Genomic DNA, 23,967 nt, shown 5'->3' with positions numbered 1-23,967 from the left:
AGGGAATGAGGCTGGAGAAACCCTTGGAATTTGGGGACGGAAAAAAACCCGGAGTTGTCTGGCACGGCGCCCGGGCTCAGCTCCCGGCGGCCGGGGCTCCGCGCACCTCCCTTAGAGCCACGTCCATTCTGTGTGCCTGCAGGATGGCAGCCACGGCCTGCGGACGTCCGCAGAGAGCTGCACAACCCCAGGATTATCATATAATTGTGCTTATAGTGACCTCTGGAGTCACCCTGTCCAACGCCCTGCCCAGGCACGGCCGCCTGCAGCCGGTGACACAGGAGCGTGTCCCGCGGGGTTGGAATGTCCCCGGAGAGGGAGGCTCCGGGCCCTCCCCGGGCAGCTGCTCCAGGGCTCTGCCACCCTCAGGGTGCAGAAATTCTTGCTCCCGCTGAGCTTCTTGTGTTTAGTTTATGGCCAGTGCTCCTCGTCCTGTAACTGGAAGAGTCTGGCACCATTCTCTTGGCACCCTTGGAGATATTTACATGCATTAATGAGATTCCCTCGCAGTCTTCTCTAGAATAAAGAGATATGTCGCCGAGGTCCATCCGTCCGTCCATCCATCCATCTATCCTGCCGTGAAAGCAGGCTTTGCGGGACACCTTGTTCTAAAAGAGCACCCTCTCCTCCCTAAAGGCTGGATGATTCCCCGAACCCCCCCTCGAGCCCCCCACACGGCGCGTCCCTCGCTGTCCCCCCGGCGTCTCCCCGCCGCTCTCCCCACACGCATGCCCGGCAGCGCAGGACTACATTTCCCGGCATGCCCCAGGGGGCGGTCCGCGCGCGTGGCAGGGCGCGGCGGGAGGGGAGCGGAGCGGGACAGGGACAGAGACATGGCCATGGATGCGGGCGAGGGGCGGCCGCAGCCCCACCTGGCCGCGCTGGTGCTGGCGCGGGGCGGCAGCAAAGGGATCCCGCTGAAGAACATCAAGCTGCTGGCGGGGGTGCCGCTTATCGGCTGGGTGCTGCGCGCCGCCATCGATGCCGGCGTCTTCCACAGGTGCGCATGCGCCGCCCCCCCTGCGCCTCCCCTTCTCCCGGCGGGTTCTGGTTCGGGATGGACGGGCCGGGGGGCTCTGGTTCGGGATGGACGTGCCAAGGGACCCTGGCCCAGGGAGGGGGTGGGGGAAGCTGCCGCTTCGTCAAGAGGCGCTCAGGGATGACTGTCAGTATGTGCAGGGAGGGCTCAGAGCAGGGACCAGGCTCTGCTCCGTGGGGCCCACATATGGGACAAGAGAAGCGTCAGGAACTAATGCCCAGGAAGTTCCACCTGGACAGGAGGAAGAGCTGCTTTACTGGAACAGGCTTCCTTGCGCGGGTGTGGAGTCTCCCTCGGTGGAGATACTCAGAAAGCTGCCTGGATAGAAACCATGGAATCCTGTGCAACCTGCTCCAGGTGACCCTGCTAGAGCAGGGAGGTGGGACCAGCTGACCCGCTGTGGTCCCTTCCAGCCTGACCCATGCTGTGACTCTGCCACTGAAGCAGGATTGATCCTCACTAATGACAAGGGGGTGCAGTTACTGTGGCACCAGGTTAAGGGTCAGGCAGGGCAGGCACCCTGTCAAGAACTCAGCTGTCCCTTCCTGCTGAGGGTGAGCAGCAGAGGAATGAAGAAATTAAAGTCTTATGCAGTAAATTGAAATTAAAGTTTTTCTGATGCGTGGTTCAGTCGCCACTAGCTGGTGATATTGTAAATATTGCTGGGTTTAGTTCATTAAGACATCTGCATTAAATGTCTTCATTAAGACATCAGCAGGCTGGACGTGATCTCCTGTGAACTGCTGAAGCACAGGATGACTTTGTGGTCATCTGGGTACTCAGGATGTTGCCCGATCCGAAGAAAACACAAAACAACCGAAGTTGCTTTATGCGGTGCTTTATTGAGGGCCCGGGAGCCTGAGGACTTTTCGTCCAAAGTCAGAGCCCCGAATTCGTGATAAAATCTACAGAGTTTATATACCTTTCTTGATATTATTGCTTCATTAGATTTGCGTATATCACTAATCATTTTTACAGATAAATGAAGATTCATTAGATACATCATGACATTTTGTTATTTAGCCAAAAGGTACATACCATAGATAAAGCTTAGTACATTCCCTAGATAATACATTCTTTCGATCTACCATGCACCGAACCTTGTATCATGCACCAAAGTTCAATTAAAGTTTACCGGGCCTACTGCGGCCTTAGCATAACTACTGCTACTCATGCTAACTATAGTACTGTTTCACTACTCTAGATATCTATCTATTAACTATAATATGATTTTTCAATAATTTCTGCAACAAGTCCCCCCTTTTGAGCATTCTTCAGATCTTCTGCAAGGATGCTCAACCTTCAGCTTCAGTTCTTCTATTTTCAGCTTCAGTTCTTCTATAAGAGACCGCTTCTTCGTACTTGGGTGGGGGAATTCCCATCCTGGAGTTTCTTGCTATTGCTTTTATCAACCTTCGCGTTCGCCTTGTTTCTTTGAATATTATTCCTAAAACACATTTATAAGCTATCCAAGCAACTATTACTACAATTACAAACAACAGTAAATATTGCAATATTGACGATATCCAACCAGAAACCTGAAGTCCCATTGAATTTAACAAAGCTCCTATCCAATTGTGCTGGGCTTCCTCTTCAATTTCTTTTGTTCCAGATTCGACTGTTTCTAATTGCGAAATATCTTTTTCTACTTCTATAGTTATATTTGGGATATGGATGCAGCAGTGGTCAATTCTTTTATTTAAATACCCACAAACTCCATGTTCTTTCAATAACAGCATGTCTAAAGCCATTCTATTTTGGAGTGTCATACGAGAAGTAGCCTGCAATTGTAAGTTTAGATCTGTAAATCCTTTCCTAGTTGCTCTTGCTAATCTTTCCGTCTGTCCCAGTAGCTTAAACAACATTTCCCTATTTCTATATGTGGCTACTGGTGCAAATAAGGATTCTAGTGCCCATCCGAACTTCACTCCGCTATCTGGTGCGTGCCACTGATCTTCATCTGCTAACAAGTCCAAATCATCAATTTCTCTCTTTTTCCTGGTCCCTGATGCCTCTAACTTAGACTGTTTCCACAAAGGGCATAGCGTTGGTACTCCTAGAGTTACTTGTGCTACTGGCCCATCCAAAGGGAGATGAGTAGTCCATTGTCCATGTCCCATTACCCACACCAAATTTCCTGGACTTCTAAGTGTTGTTGTTCTACAGGAGACTCTTCCGTAGAACCCATTCATAAGGGGTTTGCCAGGTATTGTATGATTGTATTTCCTGCACTCACATCCCCATTTTAAGAGGACCCTTACTGGTACTAGGCTAATCTGATCCCCTGGAGTGTCGCATGTATAAACTTCTGTACAATTCCAGTCTCCCTTAATCACTGTCTTTTCTCTAGTGGAAGTATGTATTTCTGATACTTCTTCATGTGATTGGTTTTTACTTCCTGTCCATTGTACACACCAATCAACAGGTCCAATATAACTGTAGTGTTCCAGTAAACTTGGGCCCCATATAGCTTCCCAGTTGTCCCATAAAGGCTGTTCTTGTGTCATATTATGACACCGTATTTCCCGAGATAGTTGCTTTTTCCTAATTGGTTGGCCTTGCTTCTCAAAACACCAACCATAATTTCCTAATCCTCCATACAGTCCAGGTTTTGGTTCATATCTACCTCCTTTTTCCCGACAGTCCCAAATCGATGAGTATTTCCATAATGGGGAATAACCTTCTTTAACCTCTACTATCTCCTTTTCTACTACCTCTACTTGACACATGAATGTAGTGTTTTCCTGCAAGGTTGGAGGCATTGGGACCGGGATCACCCCCTATGTAATAGGCTCCCCAGCGGCTTGTGGGAGTGGCAGGCATGCCGTGATTCGTGAGACATTCTGTACTGTACCAAAATCTCTGATCAATCCTACTATCAGGTTTTCTCGTTCTTGCTCATTTTGAATGGTAATGTTAGTTTCTCTTACCTTTCTTGGTTTCCCTCGGGTTAATGAGACTATTGTCTTTGAATGTCCCCACCAGGAATCTTTGCTGATCTAACACCAATAATATCTCTCATCTTCAGGCTGTACATCTTCGATTATAAGGACTATAGTTTGATCTGATTGTTTCTCTTTGCGATACTTCTCTTCTTTGTCCTGAATATTGTTTCCCCTAAACCACCATCTGTAATCGGTAAACTGTACATCCTTCCTCACTTTACAGACTAAGATGACTGCCATGCCTTGCACTGCTCGGAAAATTCCATGTGTCGCCTTGATTCTTTCTCCCAAATGTGCTTTAACTATTGACGATCGGATACCATAGTCTGCCTCTATTCTACACATAACTAGACACAGATACCGCCCTTCGTCCATATTTTGCTTAGGGTCTGAAATGTTTAACCACCCGATTCCTCTGTCTCTTAATTTCCACCAACTCACCCCCTGGTCAATTTGTTCCCACATTTGTTGTTGTTGTTTCCACCACTTAACCTTTACTTCTTGTTTGCATGTTTCTGTTATAGTAAATGGGCAATTAAGTTTTAACGGGGGACCATCCCACAGGTCTTGAGTAGCAGATGCTGGCTTAACTGACACCGATTCCTGAGAGATAGCTCCTTCACGTAATTTCCAGGATACCACCCTCAATTTAATTCTCTTATGATCAAAGCTAGATCTAATTTGTACTATACACATATAAATTTCCATATCTTCTTTAGTCACTCGTTTTAGTTGTAATGTGGTGTTTCCCTTCTGCGCATCCTTATCTCAAACAGTAGTGAAACTTGCCTTAGGGTACCCAGCTCCTTGTTTCCAGAATACCTTTAAGTCTCGGGCTTCAGCTTTCTGGTCATGGGTTACAGCACAGGTCAGATTCACATTTATCTCTTCCATGATCCCGACAATAGGTTCTGCAACAGTAACAACTACAAAACCTTGAGCAGGTATCAATTTCATCATTACCAGCAACAGAATGATTAAGAACGCGGCTTTGCGCGAAATATCATTCGCGTCGGGGAGACCATCTGAGTCTCCCATTGTGTTGGAATTTTCTTGACTCGAGTGTAGTGGATCCAGGTGTCGATCCCCGCCACCTTTATCGCCGTGTATGTCGTCAGGATCACTTGGTAGGGACCATCCCATGTTTCCTTCAGTGGATCCGTGAACCAATTTCTCACATACACTCGGTCACCAGGTTGGATGTCGTGAACTGGATTCTCCAGTGGTAGAGGTCGATTCCACTGCAGGGCCCCCCTTAGGTTACTGAGAGTTCTGTTTAGTGACATAACATAGTTAAATATCGTTTGATCACCTTGTACATGTAAATCTCCTTTCAACACAGTAGCATGGTAAGGTTTCCCATACAGTATCTCATAAGGACTTACCCCCAGCCGTTCCCTGGGCTTTATTCTAACTCTCAATAGAGCTAGAGGTAAAGCTTGTGGCCACTGCATTTTGGCTTCCTGGCAAATTTTCTTGATTTGCCCTTTCAGCGTTTGATTCATCCTCTCAACCGGACCACTTGATTGGGGTCGCCAAGGTGTGTGCAAATCCCAAGATATGTCCAAGACCCTGGCTACAGTTTGAACAATTCCAGCTATGAAATGTGGACCTCTATCAGATGATAACCCTAGAGGTACCCCAAACCTGGGAATGATTTCTTTAAGCAATGTCCTCACCACCTCCTTAGCCTGATTTGTCCTGCAAGGGTAAGCTTCTGGCCATCCTGAAAAGGTACAGACGTACACTAACATATACTTGAAATTTTGTGCTTTTGGTAACTCAGCAAAATCTACTTGCCAATAATCTCCTGGTTCTGGTCCTACCTGTAGTTTCCCCAATTGAATTTGTTTCCTAACGATTGGATTGTTTTTCAAACAGACTGGGCACATTGCATTCACCCGTTTTGCAAGTGTTAACATCTGGTTTGAAACTATTTCTTTCCTTAAGAATTTCACGAGCATCTCTGCACCCCAATGGCATTTGTTATGTTCTGTTTCCAAAATGACTTTCATTATTTTTGTTGGTACTACCACCTGTCCTGTTGTTGTTACATACCATCCAGTCGTGTTCTTTTGTGCATTTAATAACATTGCCAGTTTCTCATCATCTACTGTATATTTAGGTGCCTGGTTTAGGTAGGGATTTACTGGACTCACCTTGACTGGTATTAGTGCCATCTGAGTCCATACCTCTCGAGCCACCTTCCGAGCCGTCGCATCTGCCATATCATTTCCCTGGTAGATTTTTCCTTCTTCTTTCCGATGTCCTCTCACATGCATCACTGCAACCTTTGCCGGCCTGTGTACTGCTTCTAACAGAGCTAAAATTTCTTCTTTGTATTTGATGGAAGTTCCCTGTGAACTGAGTAGTCCTCTCTCCTTCCACAACGCCCTATGTACATGGATCACCCCAAAGGCATATTTAGAATCAGTCCAGATGTTAACTTTTGTCCCAGTGCTGAGGATAAGAGCTCGCGTCAGCCCAATTATCTCTGCCTTCTGGGCTGAGGTACCAGGAGGTAAAGCTTTTGCTTCTACAACCGTATGAACAGTCACCACTGCATACCCTGCATACCTGGTACCATTCTCTACGTAACTCGATCCATCTGTGAATAGTTCCCAATCGGGATTCTCCATTGGTGTATCCTTTAAATCTATCCGACTGGCATGTACCTGCTCGATGACTTCCACACAGTCGTGCACCAATTCTCCTTCTTCCTGTTCACTGCGGAGAAATTCTGCTGGATTAACATGATTAGTTATTTTCAATTCTACATCATCCTGCTCTCTCAAGGTTGCTTGGTACTGCAGCATTCGACTAGATGATAACCAGTGACCTTCCTTTTGTTCCAGAACTGCCAGTACCATGTGAGGTACGAATACCTCCATCTTCTTACCTATTGTCAATTTTCTGGCTTCTTGAATGAGGATCACCGTGGCCGCAACTGCCCGCAAGCATGACGGCCAACTAGCGCTAACAGTGTCCAATTGCCTCGAGAAGTACCCTACCGGGCGCTTCCAAGACCCAATCCGCTGGGTTAACACTCCCAGAGCCAACTTTTGCCTTTCATTCACGTACAACTGAAAGTCCTTGCTCAGATCCGGAAGCCTTAAAGCCGGAGCCTCCTTTAGGGCTTGTTTTAAATTCTGAAAGGCATTCTTCCTTAACCTGTCCCAGTTCAGCTGTGGTTCCTTCAGGGCCTCATACAATGGTTTCGCTAGTAACCCAAAATTCAGAATCCATAATCGACACCATCCTACCATCCCCAAGAAGGATCTTAATTCTTGATGGCTTCTCGGAAGTGGGATGGCACAAATGGCCTCCACTCGGTTGACTCCCAACCGTCTCTGGCCCTGAGTGATTTCACAACCCAGGTAAATCACGCTCTCCTTTATTAACTGTGCTTTTTCTTTTGACACTCGGTATCTAGCTTGGCCCAGCATGTTCAACAGTGCTATTGTAAGTTTCAAACACAGTTCTTTCTCCTCAGTGGCTAGGAAAATATCATCAACATACTGCAGAATTACATACGAGAACGGTGAGTCCCTTACCTCAGTTGTCTTCCATTCTTCTAACTCCTTTGCCAATTGGTTCCCAAATATCGTGGGGCTGTTTTTGTATCCCTGAGGAAGCCTTGCCTATGTAAGTTGCTTCTTGCGACCAGTGTCTGGGCTCTCCCATTCGAAAGCAAAATATTTCCTACTTTGCGATGCCAAGGGAATGCAGAAGAATGCATCTTTCAAGTCAATTACAGTAAACCATTTAAATTTTTCAGACACAGATGTTAACAGAGTATATGGATTTGCAACCACTGGGTGAATATCTTTAACGATGTTATTAATTGCCCTTAAATCCTGTACCAATCTATACTTACCATTAGGTTTCCTCACGGAAAAATGGGGGTATTGTATTCTGATTCACATTCTTCCAATATTCCTTGTGTTAGAAATTGTGCTATGAGAGGAGCAACCCCTTCCCTGGCTTCAAGTTTAATAGGATACTGTTTTATCCTTATAGGTTGTGCCCCTTCCTTTAACTCTACTGTTACTGGTTGTGCAGCTCTAGACTTCCCCGGGACTCCTGTTTCCCACACCCATGGTACCACAGCCTGTTCCACTTCTTCAGGAATGGGGGTGGGTTCAACTTCTCTAATCACAAATAATTTGGCTATTTCTTCATCAGGAACTTCCACTTTAACTCTCCCGTCCTCAAACAAAATTTTCATGTTCAAAAGAGACAGCAAATCTCTCTCAAATAGTGACTTGGGACAATTAGGCATATATAAAAATTGATGATCCAACTCTTTCCCTCCGAATTTCAAATTTAATGGCTGTAGGAACGGCCTTTCTTCTAACTGGCCCATTGCTCCTACTACTTGCACCGTAGTATCACTAATTGGCCCCAATCGTTTATTTAAAACTGAATAAGTAGCCCCAGTATCCACCGTAAATTCCTGCTCTTTCCCATCAATTTCCAACCTAACCTTCAGATCCTGTTCTAGTCAGCTTTGATTCTGATAATTTCCCAAAACCATTGCCTGAGCGACATCTCCCGGAGTCATCGGGTAAGTTGCTGAATTATTTGGCACACCACCCATCCCATTCCTTACTGGACATTCATTTTTCCAGTGCCCTAATTGACGACAGAAGGCACACTGGTTGGGTCCCAGGGTTAGTCCCCGTCCCCCAGTGTTTTGAAATCCTCCCCTGCCACGACCCATTCCACGACCCCGCATAGATCCACCTCTACCCCTCCCTCTATTTCCAGCTTGCTGGATCACTGCCAGAATCCCTGCCTGCTGTTTCTTGGCAGTCTCTTTTTCTCTGTTATTATATACTTTCCAGGCTACCTCCAACATCTTATCCAAGTTACGAGTATCCTCCCCCTCTAGTTTCTGTAGTTTCTTTCGGATATCATCCTGAGATTGCCCCATAAATATTAACGCGAGCTGTAGCTTCCCTGGCTCACCCTCCACATCCAAGTTAGTATATTTTCTGGCAGTTTCCTTTAATCTTTCTAAAAACGCTGATGGGGATTCACTTTTGTCCTGTCTTACTGAATACAGCTTAGACCAGTTCAAAGTTTTAGGCATACCAGTTCTGATTCCTTCCAGCAATAATTCTTGATAATCTTTAATTGCACCCATACCCTTGCTCGTATTCGGGTCCCATTCCGGATCTTCACTCGGTACTAACTCATTAACAGTCCCTTCTGCTAATTGTAACCTTATAGCCTCTCTAGCTTTCTCCTTTGCTGCTTTTAAAACCATTTCTTTCTCTGTGGAGTCCATTAAAGTGTCTAACAACACCTGCAAATCATTCCAGTCCGGGTTTTGCGTTCTGATTATCATCTTTACCACCCGTGCCACCCTTTCTGGGTCCTCCCGATAGCTTCCCGCAGACTGCTTCCAAATTACCAGATCTCCGGGGGAGAAGGGTACCTTTATCAGTACTCTATCTTCTTGGGGTCCCACTGCTTCCCTTAAGGGAGCTATTAGCTTAGGTTCCCCAAGATTTCTCCGCCCTTGCCTTGTCCTACTCGCAAGAGGAGTTCTTTGCCCACTCCCAGAGGGATTCTTAGAGGGCCCAGGAGAGGGAGTATGAGGCTGTAATTTTACAGTTGTCCTAGGGGTCCTGTGCTCCCCTTTTATTTCTCTCGGTCTTTCCTCCTCACTCTCATCACTACTACTGTCCTCAGGCAGCGGAGGGCATGAGGAAAGGGAAACCGGAGCAGGAACTGAGGGAACCTTCGGAGCCACGAACGGGGATAGATCTTCCTCTGGTCGGGAGGTTAGAGCCAAACACTGGGTACATTTAGACTTTTCCGTACACTCCCCACATTCCGAACCTTTTAAATCCAAAACCATTATTCCACACTCCTTCTGCCATTCCTTTTTCTCCCTCAGAACATAGAATAAATCCAAATACGGTACCTCATCCCATTTCTCATTTTGTTTTAAAAACTGCATCAAAGGAGTAATCACCTCATAATCCACAGACCCATTCAATGGCCACTCTGGCCCTTCCCTTTCATATTCCGGCCACCAATGATTACAATAATCAATCATCTTTTCTCTTTCCAAATCCTGATAAAACCCCTCACTTCTCCAACGCTTTAGTAAACAACCTAGTGGGGTATTTTCCGGTATCTTATTGTTAGACTGCCCCATAGTTTTAAGCACTTTAAATGGCATCTTACTCCAATAATCCGACAATAATCAATCGCAACCACCAACGCCGCAACCACCAATATACACCAGCACTAAGCACAACCAACAAAACTGTAAAAATCAGTAGCTCAATTACTCCAAACATAAAACAAACAACCGCAATTCAACTACTCCAAACAAAACAACAAGGTAATAAAACAATAAAGCAATTCAATTACTCCAAATATAAACAACAAACCAACAGTTCAATTACTCCAAACATAAACAACAAAACAAGAGCAAAACAGCAAAGCAACAGCGTAATTATCAACAGCGCAATTACCATTAAATACCAGACCAAACCAATCTTGCCACTTCTCGTCGCCGCGAGGGGCAAGTGCCGGACCTGCGCAGCTTTCGCCGCGTCTGACAGCCGGCGCCTAGGCTTCCCAACCAGACGTCTTAGCCCAATCCTGCGAGGATTGCTACCTCGTCTTATGGACAGGCACCCAATTCCACTACCAGAAATAAAGCACCTTCGGGCTTACCTTTCACAGTCGTCCGACAGGCGCGGGGGTCGGGCACGAACCGATGACTCCCCGAGAATCACTCGGTGCCGGCGTGGAGAAGATCGGGACGCGAACCGCCCCAGCCACCTTCGGAGTCCTGCCGCGGTCGCCAGAAAACTGTTGCCCGATCCGAAGAAAACACAAAACAACCGAAGTTGCTTTATGCGGTGCTTTATTGAGGGCCCGGGAGCCTGAGGACTTTTCGTCCAAAGTCAGAGCCCCGAATTCGTGATAAAATCTACAGAGTTTATATACCTTTCTTGATATTATTGCTTCATTAGATTTGCGTATATCACTAATCATTTTTACAGATAAATGAAGATTCATTAGATACATCATGACATTTTGTTATTTAGCCAAAAGGTACATACCATAGATAAAGCTTAGTACATTCCCTAGATAATACATTCTTTCGATCTACCATGCACCGAACCTTGTATCATGCACCAAAGTTCAATTAAAGTTTACCGGGCCTACTGCGGCCTTAGCATAACTACTGCTACTCATGCTAACTATAGTACTGTTTCACTACTCTAGATATCTATCTATTAACTATAATATGATTTTTCAATAATTTCTGCAACAAGGACAGTGTGCACTGAGCTTGGCATCTCCAGGGATGGAGACTCCACAGCCCTTCTATTCCTTTCACTGCACTCTCCCAGAAAAATCTTCCTTATTTCCTCTCTCCCTGCCCAGCAGTGAAATCACCTCCTTGCTGAGATGTCTCGTTCAGCATCTCCTGGCCTATGTGTGCTCGCAGGCCCAGTCATCGTGCTGGCTCCTGCTGAGCTTGCTCCTGTTTTCCTTTTTGGTATCAGGGAGCCCACAGCTGGACCCATCACATCAGAAGCAGTCTCACTCAAATGTCGAGTTGAAGGAGATAATCTTTTGTGCCCATGTGACACAGAAGAGAAGCTCAGTTTGTGGCCAAGTGTCTGAAACTTCGAAAGCAATAATCAGAGCTAGATAGAAACACGTGTGTTGTTGGTGTTGAGAATAGAGGCATTACAGATTTTTCTGCAGGAGCAAGACCGAGGATTTTCTACACATTTGCTGGTAATTAAAGCCATGGTTAGGATGTGCTCGGTGTTTAGCACACTTAGGGGCAGGTTCCCAGTGCAAACCTGCTGCATGATGCTCAGAGCAAGTCAAGGAGAAATGTAGCCCAGCTAGATCCAGAGCACTGTATCTCATAGCTGCTCTGTCATTATCTGGTCTGGAAAACCTTTCTTGCTGTATCTGAAAAGCAGAGGATGCAGCACTCTGTTTTATTTCTAATAAAGAAACAGACAAGAACACTTCTGGTTACTGAGGTTACTGATAATTTCTTAATGATTGTGAACCTGCATTGTTGAATGACCTGCTGTGGCTTCTGTTTGGCATCTGAATTTTCCCAACAGGAAGCCAGTCAGGGTGGTGCAGCCTGACTTTGAGGCATGGCAGGTGCAGTAGGTAGACATGCACCAGGTTTACTTTGTCACCTTTGGAACAGTTGTGCAAGGTACCTGTTACACCTGTTCACCATGGTTGAATGGGGAATGTGTATTTAAGTTCACCATCCCAAAGCAGTTTCTGGAAAACACCTCTTGTGTGTTTGTTCTCATGGGTGTGACTTGACATTGCTGTCCCTGTCACGCATATTTTTCTGCTGATGATCCCACAGTGTCTTTGGTGGTAGAAATTTAACTGCAGCACCATTTGCTGTGGACAGTGCATTGAGAATGCCAGCACTCCTGGAAGAGGAAGGGTGACTTTACATAGCTTTTGTTTTTACACCTCTCATGCTTTTTTGTCACCACAATGACAGCAGTGGCTTCACACTTGCTCAGTGTTTGTCATCACATGATACTCAGATTTAGCCCTTCCTTTTGTAAATGTTTATTTTCCCTGAACGATTGCAATCTTGCTTTACCAGTACTGGAAGTTTTCTGTGCCAAAACATATGGAACTTGGACAGCTCCTTCTCTGGGAATGTATAGAGCCCAATTAACACATTTCAACACACTTGCAGCATAAGCTAATCTTTTAAGTTTGTGGCAGTTTTACTTGTTGTAAACTAAACTCTTATGTGATTCTGAATGCCACATCCAACGCATTCACAATTCATAGATTTGTTAACATGCCTAACAAATTCTTTGTGCTGACACTGGATTTTTCTGGTAACACTTCTAAATTTTATGTTGCTTAATCTTCCTGCGTGAAATGCAACTCAAGATTCAGATTTTGCACTCTGGTGTTTTTTATCCCCATTGTTAAAAGCTGCTTGTTGGAATGACGGGGATACTTTTATTAATACAAATACAAGAACTAGTTCCTTCTCTTGCAAGGTGTAGTACAGACAGAAACAAGCTGGGGTTTTTTTCAGGCTAAATTGCAATAGGCAAGTCAATAATGGTGGGATTTATTCTTTATATTCACTTCTGTCACTGTCTGCCAACAGCATACGGGTTTCCACAGACCACGATGAAGGAACTAGTTCCTTCTCTTGCAAGGTGTAGTACAGACAGAAACAAGCTGGGGTTTTTTTCAGGTTAAGTTGCAACAGGCAAGTCAATAATGGTGGGATTTATTCTTTATATTCACTTCTGTCACTGTTTGCCAACAGCATATGGGTTTCCACAGACCACGATGAGATCGAGAAGGTTGCGAAGCAGTTTGGCGCTCAGGTCCATCGCAGAAGCCCCGAAGTCTCTCAAGACTCCTCCACCTCTCTAGAAGCCATCACAGAGTTTCTCAATCATCATCGTGGTAAATATTATTTAGAAAAATAAGTAAAGCATTGAGTAAATAAAAGCCAGAAATATTCAGATTCTCTTTTCGTTTTTTTTTTTTTTGGTATGTGGTACTTACTTATACCACACTTTGCAGTTGTGTATTACTAAAGATGTGAATTGTTTCATAAATGTCTCTTTCTTTTTCTTTAGAGGTTGATATTGTAGGAAATATTCAAGCAACATCTCCCTGTTTACATCCCAGTGACCTTATAAAAGTGGCAGATATGATCCAGAAGGAGGGCTTTGATTCTGTCTTCTCTGTTGTAAGAAGGCATCAATTCAGATGGAGTGAAGTAAAGAAAGGAGGTAATATTTAGATGTTTCTGGTTACAGTTATACTTAACTATTTTTTTTTCCAAATTCTTGCTTTTTATACCTATCCTATTTTAGGAAGTGATGTCTGAGACATGGATTGAGTTCTCTTTGAGAGATTTGAGATGGCTTAGAAATTCCTTCCAAGCATTGGTGTCTTGATATTACTGAGCATTGCTCAGCCTTTCTGTAACTGTTTTGTAGAAATTAAAATTACATTATAATTATATTAGCTTTTATAAGCTGAAGATACGGTTCCAAAAAAACCCTTACATGTTAACTTCCTCCTAGTGGGTATTCATGGGTATTCAGACACGACTCTGTTTGTTCTTGCTATGCAGTAGCTGACAAATGACAAAAATGTGAGATAAAATCTTGGTGAGAATGGGATGACAATCTCTTGGTCTGCAGAGTTAGGTTTTGTTTCATCCTGATAATTTGGCTGCTGACTTCTGTCACGTTGCAAAATGCCTTTGAGTCATGAGTGCTGAACTCATGTTGGTTAGCTCATCCAGAAAAATGTGACTGGTTTTTCCCAGAGAAAATATGCCCCTTAGCTACAGTGGCCAAGATGAGCAAAGACTGACATTTTACTAATAAAGATTGCATCTTGGTTTAGCTGTAAAGCACCTTTTGTCCTGGTACAAAGAGCTATTCCACACATTTTGTCTGTTGGCTTAGTTTCTGTGGTTAAAGCAGAATTTTTTTCATTTTTAAAAAATGGTTATTTCAGGTACTCTCACACTGGAGTTTTGGTGTTTTTTCTAGGTTTTTTTTTAATTGAAGTTACTCAGGCATTACAGTTATTTTGTTGAGATATAAATTGCTTCAGATGAAATTTTTTGTGAGTTTAGAAAGCATCATGCTGTAAAAGAGCGTGTGTAATAAATGAGGCTTGGTCTGAGAGATAAGTTGAAGTAAAAGTTAAGCTTTTGTTTAGAATAAACGCTTGAACATTGCCATTGTTCCCCATAAGAGGAGAAATAAGTGACACTTTTTTTTGTGCAGTGTAAGAGTAGTATCAAAAGCATGGGTGGCAATTTCAGGATTCTGTGGATTGCAGTTTAGCAAGCCACATGCACACCGTGACATGCTGGAAGGGACAAATGTGAAAGAATAAATCTCACGTGGATCTGCCATGCGGCTTTCTGAAGTGGTTGTGTCCCATAGGCAGATTGTTAAATAAGAAAGCCTCGAGGCCTACCTAAGAAAAGAAGTAATTCTTCTGCACCAAATTAGATCCAAACGTTTTTAATGTGGTGAGAGATAAGGAATTATTCAGCTGCAAGGACTGGGGACAGCTGGAAACACATTGTGCCAACGTGAGCAGCTTAAGGATAAATGCAAATGGCCTTCCAGGTGTGTGGTGTTTCAGGTGACAGTGATTAACAGCAGCATCATACAATGGTTTTTCTTCTTTTTATTTTTCCATACAGCTTTAGAGTACTGATTATGGTAAAAGAATTTCATGGGGTTTTTTTGCTGTACCTCTGTAACTCCTTCTGCATTAAGGTTTAATATTGATAGACCCTGAAAGAGAAAGGTATCTCTCTCTGACTGGAAATGTTTACTTCAGTGAGCACAAAGCTTTAGCTGATTTGGAAACACAAGGTGTGTGTGTATCTACTAAAGCCTCAGGATATTTTGGGTATTTGAGAATGCCCTCTAACTTTCACATGGTTACTGGATTGTGAGACATGGTGAATTTTAGCTGCTTTGTACATCTGGATTAAAGGGGCTTAAGGACAAAAGTCTCTGGTCCTTGATTTGGTTTCTGCTGCACATACAACTGTCATTGGTAGTAATATAGGATCTTTTGGGATGGTGTTTGTGCAGACAGCTGTTTGTTTATTTGTGGACACTGATTAAACCATTTATGAAGAGTTAATTCATATCCTTAAATAGGATGTATTTTGGGGAAATCCCAAGATGTTTTCACAGGCAAAAATTACTCACATATGCTCTTTTTTCACCTTCCAAATTTCAGGCTGGTCCTTTCCAGCCTTTCGCTCTGGTATCAGAGTGCATTCAGGCATTCCCATGTGCAGTAGGAGTTGGAGTACAGGAATAGTATTTCTTTCACATTGGCAAGGACAGTCTGGTAGAATGTCCCTCCTACTTCTTGTGGGAATGAGTTTTGAAGCAAATAACCTCTTGGGTTTTTATTGTTGTTTCTGTTTGGTTGGTTTGGGGTTTTTTTTCTAAAGTGGTAATGAAAAGTTTCCTTTTCCACTACTAGGCATACAAGTAGTCCTCCAGTTTATCCTCAGTTCCAAGAAAGAGAAGCAATTCAGTGATTCCCCAGAGATGTTGTGGATTCTGTGTCCCCAGAAGTGTTCCAGGCCAGGTTGGATGGGGCTCTGAGCAACCTGGGATAGTGAAAGGTGTCCCTGCCCATGGCAAGGGGTAGGAACTGGAACATCTTTACTGTCCTTCCAACCCAAACCAGTCTGTGATTCTTTCTAAAGTTAAGCAGAAGGAGGCAATAATGACAGAAGTTGGTGACTGAATTATACCCCTAATTTTTCAATGGAAAGTTATTTAGGTTGTTAAGTGACTCTGAACAGGAATTATTTAAAGCTTTTGTTGCAGTTTTTTTCTTCTGTTAACAGAAAACAAGATGACAGAACCCCAAAACCTGAATCCAGCAAAGCGGTACCGGCGGCAAGACTGGCCTGGGGAGCTCTATGAGAATGGCTCATTTTATTTTGCCAAGAGGCATCTGATTGAGAAAGGTTACTTGCAGGTTAGTGCTTCTGGTTTTTCATGCTCTTCAGAATAATACATCTACTCTTGCCGTAGAGGGTTCTGAATTCTATACTCTGTTTTGATTTCTGATGCAGTCGGTGTGGAATAACAGCACTCTGACCTCAGAACAGTTTGCTAATTATTTGTAACTTAGCAGGGCTAGTTATAGGTAGGGCAGTTCCAGTAACAGCATCCTCCATAGCAAATAAATTCATGCAAATAAATGTCTTATATAGCTTTAACCCTAAACCAATACAATACTGAGTTGAGTTTTGCAGGAGTTCACCAGTGTATCTTAGAATTCATTTTAGTGCCACTAAAGGTTGAAACAGCTTCATGCAGTGTCAGAGCCTTGTCATAATCTGTAAATTTCTATGTTCAACAAGTTTCATCTTATGCCAATTTTTGTACTCTAACTTTAATAATCTTTTCCCCTTTCCTGATGTTTACATACCAATTTAGTGATGCAGAACAACGTTGTGGTGTGGTGGATGTATTTCCCTTGGAAGTTAAGTAACAGTATGCAAATATTAAAATAGTCTTCCTAAGCAAATGCTGAAGGTATTACTATTTTGCTGATTAAAAGAGCTAGTGAAATTAGTGTGATGTAATTGCTATAATGAACAACATTTTGCACACTTTCTCTAGTTGTAAAATGGAAATAATTATTAACTATTTCTTCCATAGTTATTAACCGTTCTTTCAAATGGTTCTGTGTCATTGGCCAAAACATAATTCATGGTTCACATTTATATAAGCCATGGTGGCCACTGTGTAACCAGGCACTTGGCTTTCATTGCATGTTGCTAAATTGTAAAGTTTTGTCTTTATGTTGACCCAAGCATAAAATTTGAGTGGATTTTATTTTCTTTCAGGGTGGTAAAATGGCCTACTATGAAATGCGTGCAGAGCACAGTGTGGATATTGATATAGACATTGACTGGCCTATTGCAGAGCAGAGAGTGTTGAGGTAAAAGCACTTTTTATTCCCTTATTTCTTTGATGCTGCTTGTTTCAAAGTGTGGTCATGTGAATTCATAATGCATGGAATGTAAGCAATGGAGACCAAAGATAATTGGGCAGCTTTATTTCTGCCCAGAGAGAGGAGTTTTTCCTCTCTCTGTTGAAATCAACTGAATTACGTTTTTTACATGGTGGGGTTTTGGGAGTTTGATTTTTTCCTTAAAGTTCAGCTTGGTGAAGAGTGTAAGCCCTACTATAACTCAGCAATGTGTTAGCATCATCTCTGGCTTTCCCAGCTGAGGTGTCCCAGATTTCCATGCTCCAGACCACTATAACGGATGCCCAGGAATGGGAATGTTTGTATAGAGGGCATGAGCTGATTCCACCTCACCAGCTGCCTTTTCTTTGCAGCTGCTCTAAGGAAATAATGGGTGGGAATGGAGTATATTTTCTGTGCCTTTTTCATCCTAATTTTTAAATGGATGACATAAATAAGCTGTCTGCTGTCTTTTGGATGGTTCTGTTTGTTTCTTTGAAGAGGGACAATATAGTTGGAGAGTGATGATGAAAAAAAAAATTAGAAAAGAAGAATTTCGAAGCTGGTTCTTCTGTCTGAAAATTACAGTTGTATGGGAAATACTTAGGGTTTTGAAGTGTGCAAAAACTTCCATCCTAAAAAGATAATTTCTTTGTCTAGCTTTGGATATTTTGGCAAAGAGCCACTAAAAGAGGTGAAGCTCTTGGTTTGCAGTATTGATGGATGCCTGACCAATGGTCGTATTTATGTGACAGAAGATCACAAGGAAATGGTCTCCTACGATTACAGAGATATTGTTGGCATTGATCTGTTAAAGAAAAGAGGAATCCAGGTAAGTGCTGTTCTGAAGAGTGAGTCTTCATGTATCATGTAACCTGCACATTAAAAGATCCTAAAAAAATATATTCTTGCGCATAGAAGTTGAAATTTTTTCACAGTACTTGTGGTCAAGCAGCATAATATATTGGTCGGGACAAATGTTATCCTCAGAACCTTCAGAGGAAAACAAGTGTTTTGAGAAAGTTCTCTGTCACAGGAATTACAGCATCTTTCTCCATTTCACAGAATCAGAGAATGGCCTGGGTGGGACCATCTTGTTCCATCCCCCTGCCACGGGCAGGGACACCTTCCACTAGCCCAGCTTGCTCAGAGCCCCATCCAGCCTGGCCTTGGACACTGCCAGGGATCCAGGGGCAGCACAGCTGCTGTGGGCAACCTGTGCCAGGGCCTCCCCACCCTCACAGGGCACAATTTCTTCTCATACCCAATCTAATCCTCCCCTCTGACACTTTGGAGCCATTGCCCCTTGTCCTGTCACTCCAGGCTCTTGTCAAGAGTCTCTCTCCGTCTTTCCTGTGGGCTTTCTTCCAGCACTGGAAGGCCACAATGAGGTCACCCCAGAGCCCACTCCTGTGAAATGGAGTAGATGTTTTCTCAGCGGTCCCTCAGCTTCATTTTCTGGGAAGCCAGAGGGGTAGGAAGCTTGTAATCACTGTTTCATTGCCTATGGGAGCCCATTTCCATACCTTCTTTGACTGTGAAGGTTTCATTGAAAACCTCTAGGTCTTTATGCTGCACTTTATGTATTTCTAGTATATGTTGCTGATACAATCCTGCCTTTTGCTCCTCTTCATTCTCTACTTAAAATCAGTGTCAAGCATTCGTTTGTATTTAAAAGCAATTAGGGAAGATAAGCTTGTCTACCTCTCGTACAGAAAACCTGAAGGATTTGCATCTGAGATTTCTAAAAATCCTGCTGCAATTATCTTCTGGTTTTAGCTTACCTTGTGCACCATTCCTAAAATTTTGAATTTGGAATGAACTTCCAGAGATAAATGTGCTGTGCTGCTTCAGTCTGTGTGGTCTTGGTTTGATGCTTTGAAATGGTGCTATAAATAAAGTTATTAGTAGAGAGGCCAAGGAAAACTTCATGTTCTACTTTGGCAAATATTTCAGAAATCTTTCTTACGAATTCTCTCATTCCACATTATGACTTAATTAGATTATACTGTACTAGATAGTCACCACACCACCATGCTGTGATACTTAGTATTTTATTTAGTACATGTTGCATTTTAAAAGGCAAATGTAAATTATTTTTGGACATCAGGGAGGGCTGCAGAAATGTATTTCACCTTCTTAAAGGAACCTCAAGACTCTGTGGTTTTGGATGCTAATCACTTCTGCTCTTGAGTTTTGAAGATCAATCATTCAGTGCTTTTCCAGAGAGAGCTTCTACAAGCAAAACTTGCTCTTTTTTTGTAATAGTGAATCAACTTATATGTCATATTTCTTTGGTGTAGAACTCAGTTTACTTTTATTTCAATAGGTTCGACTCATCTCTGACAGAGATTGTTCAAAAACACTGTCAGCCATGCAGCTGGGATGTGTAGCCAAAGCCAGCGTAACAAATAAACTACAGGTTCTGAAGGATTGGCAGGAGGACATGGGTTTGAGCTGGAAAGAGGTGGCTTACTTAGGTCAGTTCCTTTTCTTTTGGTTTATTTAATTTAAATAGCATAGACAAATAGAATCATTGTACTGCTGCTGAACTTCAAACCACTTTTCTCTTTGTAAATACACTGAATTTAATGGGATTGCTGTGCACATTGCAGCACATGATCACCAAAAGCAAGTATTTTATGGCCTGTTAGGGTACAATCTATATGTTACAGACATTGATGAATCTGTGTAATTTGGTAAGGGAAGTCTTCACTGTTTTTCTGTGGGATATAGGAAAGGTTTTGTTTTTAGGAAACATTTTGATATCAAAATGTTGATAAGCATACACTTAGAGGTGACAATTTTGAACTCATTCTAGTTCATTTCAGGGCGATATTGTATAGATTATGTTCTGAAATGGTAATCAGAAATGGACAAAATTAGAACTGAAAGCCATGTGCTTATGTGCTAAATTGTATTTCAGTGACAGGCTAAGTGAGGAGTCCTGCCAATGCTTATTCAGCTGCTCACATAATTTTACTGCTCTTAAAAGTAGCATTCTCTTGCCTGAAGATTTTGAAGTGTGGTCATCATTTGCATGGATCACCAAGATTTTCCAACACCTGACTTGCATGTGCAAAGTACTGTTCAGCTGCTGAGATGAACATTGAGACCAAAAAAAAAAAAAAAAAATTCAAAATCAGATCACTGCATACCCAGAAAAACACAGAGAAAAATACTGATTCTTTCCCTTCTGTGATACTTGGCCTTGCCTGTCATCTTCCTCCCCAGGAAATGAGGAGTCTGACGTGGAGTGCCTGAAGCAGGCAGGCATGAGTGCTGTGCCTGCTGATGCCTGTGCCGCTGCTCAGAAGGCTGCTGGTTACATCTGTAAGAGCAGAGGTGGCTGTGGAGCTGTGCGGGAGTTTGCCGAACACATATTCCTGCTCTTAGAGAAAGTGAACTCTGCAAGGAAGCAGCTGGAAGAAATCAGCTCAGCAGGGAAGGAAATGGGGAGAAATGAGAACAGCAGGAAAGGAAATAAGGAGCTGATGGAAAAAGAGTAACACCATTGGTCAATCCTGCTTTTCTTCCTTAGTGCATCCATATCCCAAAGAAATGCTTACCTTGTAAATTTTACAGCACACTAGAGTTAAAAAGATGTCCAGGTCCTACATTCATGATTATATGCTGAAAATATGATCATACCCATGATGATTTTAAAAGCCTTTTAAGTGCAATGGGAGGAATGCTACAAGAGAGAGTGCCCTGTAAATCTGCTTTTAATCATCACACCTGTCCTACAGGAATGATGCCTCTTTATTTCATAATCTGAATGTTTTCAGGGATCAATGATTTTGCATGACTTGAAGATTTGTCATTCAGGCTTAAAAACCCCAAAACTTCTGTAAGTTTTGCTCATGTGGTTTGCATTTCTTTTATCAAATACATGGTGTTGTGGTTGTGTGATTGCATTTTACAAGCTTTGTCCTTAGCAAGGAAGAGTTTTAACATATGCTGGAGAGGTCAGGTGTAAAATACTTATCAATAAAACTTCCTCCTCTATTTTTAAAATACAACACAGTTACTGTAAAACAAGTTAATATTAGTTTAAAAAAGCACTTTAACATGTGTTCAGTTTGAAGCTCATAAATAATTAAATCACATTTGGAGTTGTGCCTCTTGGAATCTATTTTTTTTGGGTTTTATTGAAATGCCTAAAATAATATTTTGCCAGATTTAAATGGGAGTTAAATTTCCCATTGTCTTTGAGATCTTTGCAGAAACTCAGTTTCTTTCTATGAAGACGATATTGCAACCTCAAAAGAGTTAAAGCCATATAAAAGTCTTTAAGTTTATTGTATAAAAGTAGCTGCTGTTAAAAACAAAACCAAACCAAACTATAGTTGATGTGGGTTGATATATTATATATTTACAGACTACTTTTAGCATGTTAAAACACGGGTTTACATGCTTGTATTTATTGAAAATAGGATTTGTATTGTACATTACAAATACAATAGTATATATCAGAGTTAAGTTCTGGTTTGGGTCATGCTAAAAATAAAAACACCCATGGTACACTGGCAATTACAAGTGAGGTGAATGATAATGACTTGTTATTTTATTTTGTTTCTCTGGTAAATATTGCATTGTATAAATAGTTATACTCCCAGTATATCACCTGATATATTGGCCTCTGATAATCTTTGTGTTTACTTCCTTTCAGAAAGCAAAATGTTGAACTGAAAGGATTTACTGCCTATCTACAGTTAACAGATAAGTTGTTTATTGTGCTAATCAGCTCTAAGTCACCTAAATTTAAGTGTCTCAGCCATGTTTTAGAGTTCTGTGCTGGATAAATCCCATGGACTTTGTCAAGAGGAGTGCCATATTTTGGACATCAATGTTTTCACTTTGATGAATTCTTGTTTAGAAGAACATGGTATAATCTTATATTGGAAAGAACATGAAGGATAAAAGAGCTCTAGAGACTGTTTACCAAAAAAAGATACGGGGATATGCAGGATCTGCTTCCTGAAAGGTTCAGATTTGTATTGCCCACACTGTAGTGCAAAGTCTAAGTATAGGGTAGGAAGAGGGATGCCTTAATTACTCCTCTTGATTTTACAGAAGAGCCTCAATCATATGAAGGATTTAGGAGTCAGAGAGGCAGAGACAGTGAGGGTAACTGTCACCTTAGAGGTGAAATCCCAAGTCCCAGGAAAGGTTCAAATGTGTAGAATATTTTTCCAAGGCCTATTCCAGTACATGTGACACCACAACTGCCTTTGATTAGAGGGGTATTACTCATTCAAAGTAGATTTCAATGGTCAGTTTTGTTATTCTGGGCTAATTTTGAGATCATCCTTTGGCCATGTGAGCTCTTGGTTTTTTCCTTCAATTAACCTAGTTTATTTCAAAGAAGATCTTAGGTAATGTGGGCTGTTCTGTCATGATTGTCTGAAATGGAAAACAGGAAACTATGTAAATATTTGTAGTAAGCTATTATGAAAAAGTAGCTAATTACCTCAAATTTTAAATAAACAGCTTTCTTTAGTCTTTTAAGTAGAGAATGGTTATGGGCTGGCTTGTAGTGTACTGCTAATCATACACTCCCATGTTCATGTGCCACACAAATGATTTGTGGTGGCAAAGGTGGACAGATTTAATGCCCAAATTAATCCTTCACACCTTCACCCACTTCTGACTCTCATTATATATTTTTATCTGCTTTTTCTCTTATTCAGTTTATCTTCCTCTCCAGTTCCTGTTTGGTCATGCAACAAATTCCAACCTTAAGTCATTTCAAATCAATATGAATCACATATATCTCAGCCTTTTGAAGTCAGACATATGTTTTAATACTTGCTGAGCAAGTTTTTACGACTTTTCAACCTTGATCACACTAGTTTTTCCAGAGCCTATGTGGGGGAAAGTTCTTTCTTTTAATTTTCTTATCTGTTAGTTTGATCTTTAAACACTATTTACTTTTTGCAGAAATAAGTCTAAATTAGTCTAATTCCACCCAGCAGGACCAATCATCCTAATTGTTACCATGACAAGAGCAGTAATGCTGTACAGAAGAAAAACACCATTATGTGTGAACCTGATGCATAAAAGGGTTAGAAAAACTTGCCAGTAATGCACTTGTCTGAGAAATCTTTGGATGGTGGGTTTGTTTCTCTCTCTCTTGTTCTGGGACAGGTTGGTCTATCCCCATTTCTGATTCTAGATATGTTTATGGATGTGGCTTTGGTTTAATAGAGTATTCCCCCTTCTGTGGGGAAGGAATGAAATAGAATGAGCAGCGAGTAATGTGAAGGTAATGATACCAAATTATTCAGGTTAGTAAAGAGAGGGCCTGGTGAAACTGAGGAGGTGTATTAAAATAAGCTGAGCTTGACTGAAAAACAATCCTAACATAAGTGTTAAAATGCACATTTTCACAGAGCAGTTATAATTCAGAAAAGTATCTAGTGG

At 42.2% G+C, this 23,967-nt stretch overlaps 1 protein-coding gene across 1 annotated transcript; it reads left to right on the top strand.

Annotated features, from left to right (window-relative positions):
- The first annotated feature begins 802 nt into the window (after positions 1-802).
- Positions 803-23,026, top strand: CMAS (cytidine monophosphate N-acetylneuraminic acid synthetase). Its single transcript, XM_084205398.1, has 8 exons — positions 803-1,000; positions 13,313-13,455; positions 13,632-13,787; positions 16,406-16,539; positions 17,417-17,511; positions 18,202-18,373; positions 19,871-20,021; positions 20,776-23,026. Exons 1-8 carry the CDS (start codon positions 834-836, stop codon positions 21,048-21,050), a joined length of 1,293 nt encoding a protein of 430 aa, XP_084061524.1. The 5' UTR covers positions 803-833; the 3' UTR covers positions 21,051-23,026.
- The last annotated feature ends 941 nt before the right edge of the window (positions 23,027-23,967 follow it).

Source organism: Fringilla coelebs (genome assembly GCF_963513975.1).
Source record: "Fringilla coelebs genome assembly, chromosome: 5".
Lineage (NCBI taxonomy): Eukaryota > Metazoa > Chordata > Aves > Passeriformes > Fringillidae > Fringilla > Fringilla coelebs.
This window is presented reverse-complemented; position numbering and strand designations above follow the sequence as displayed.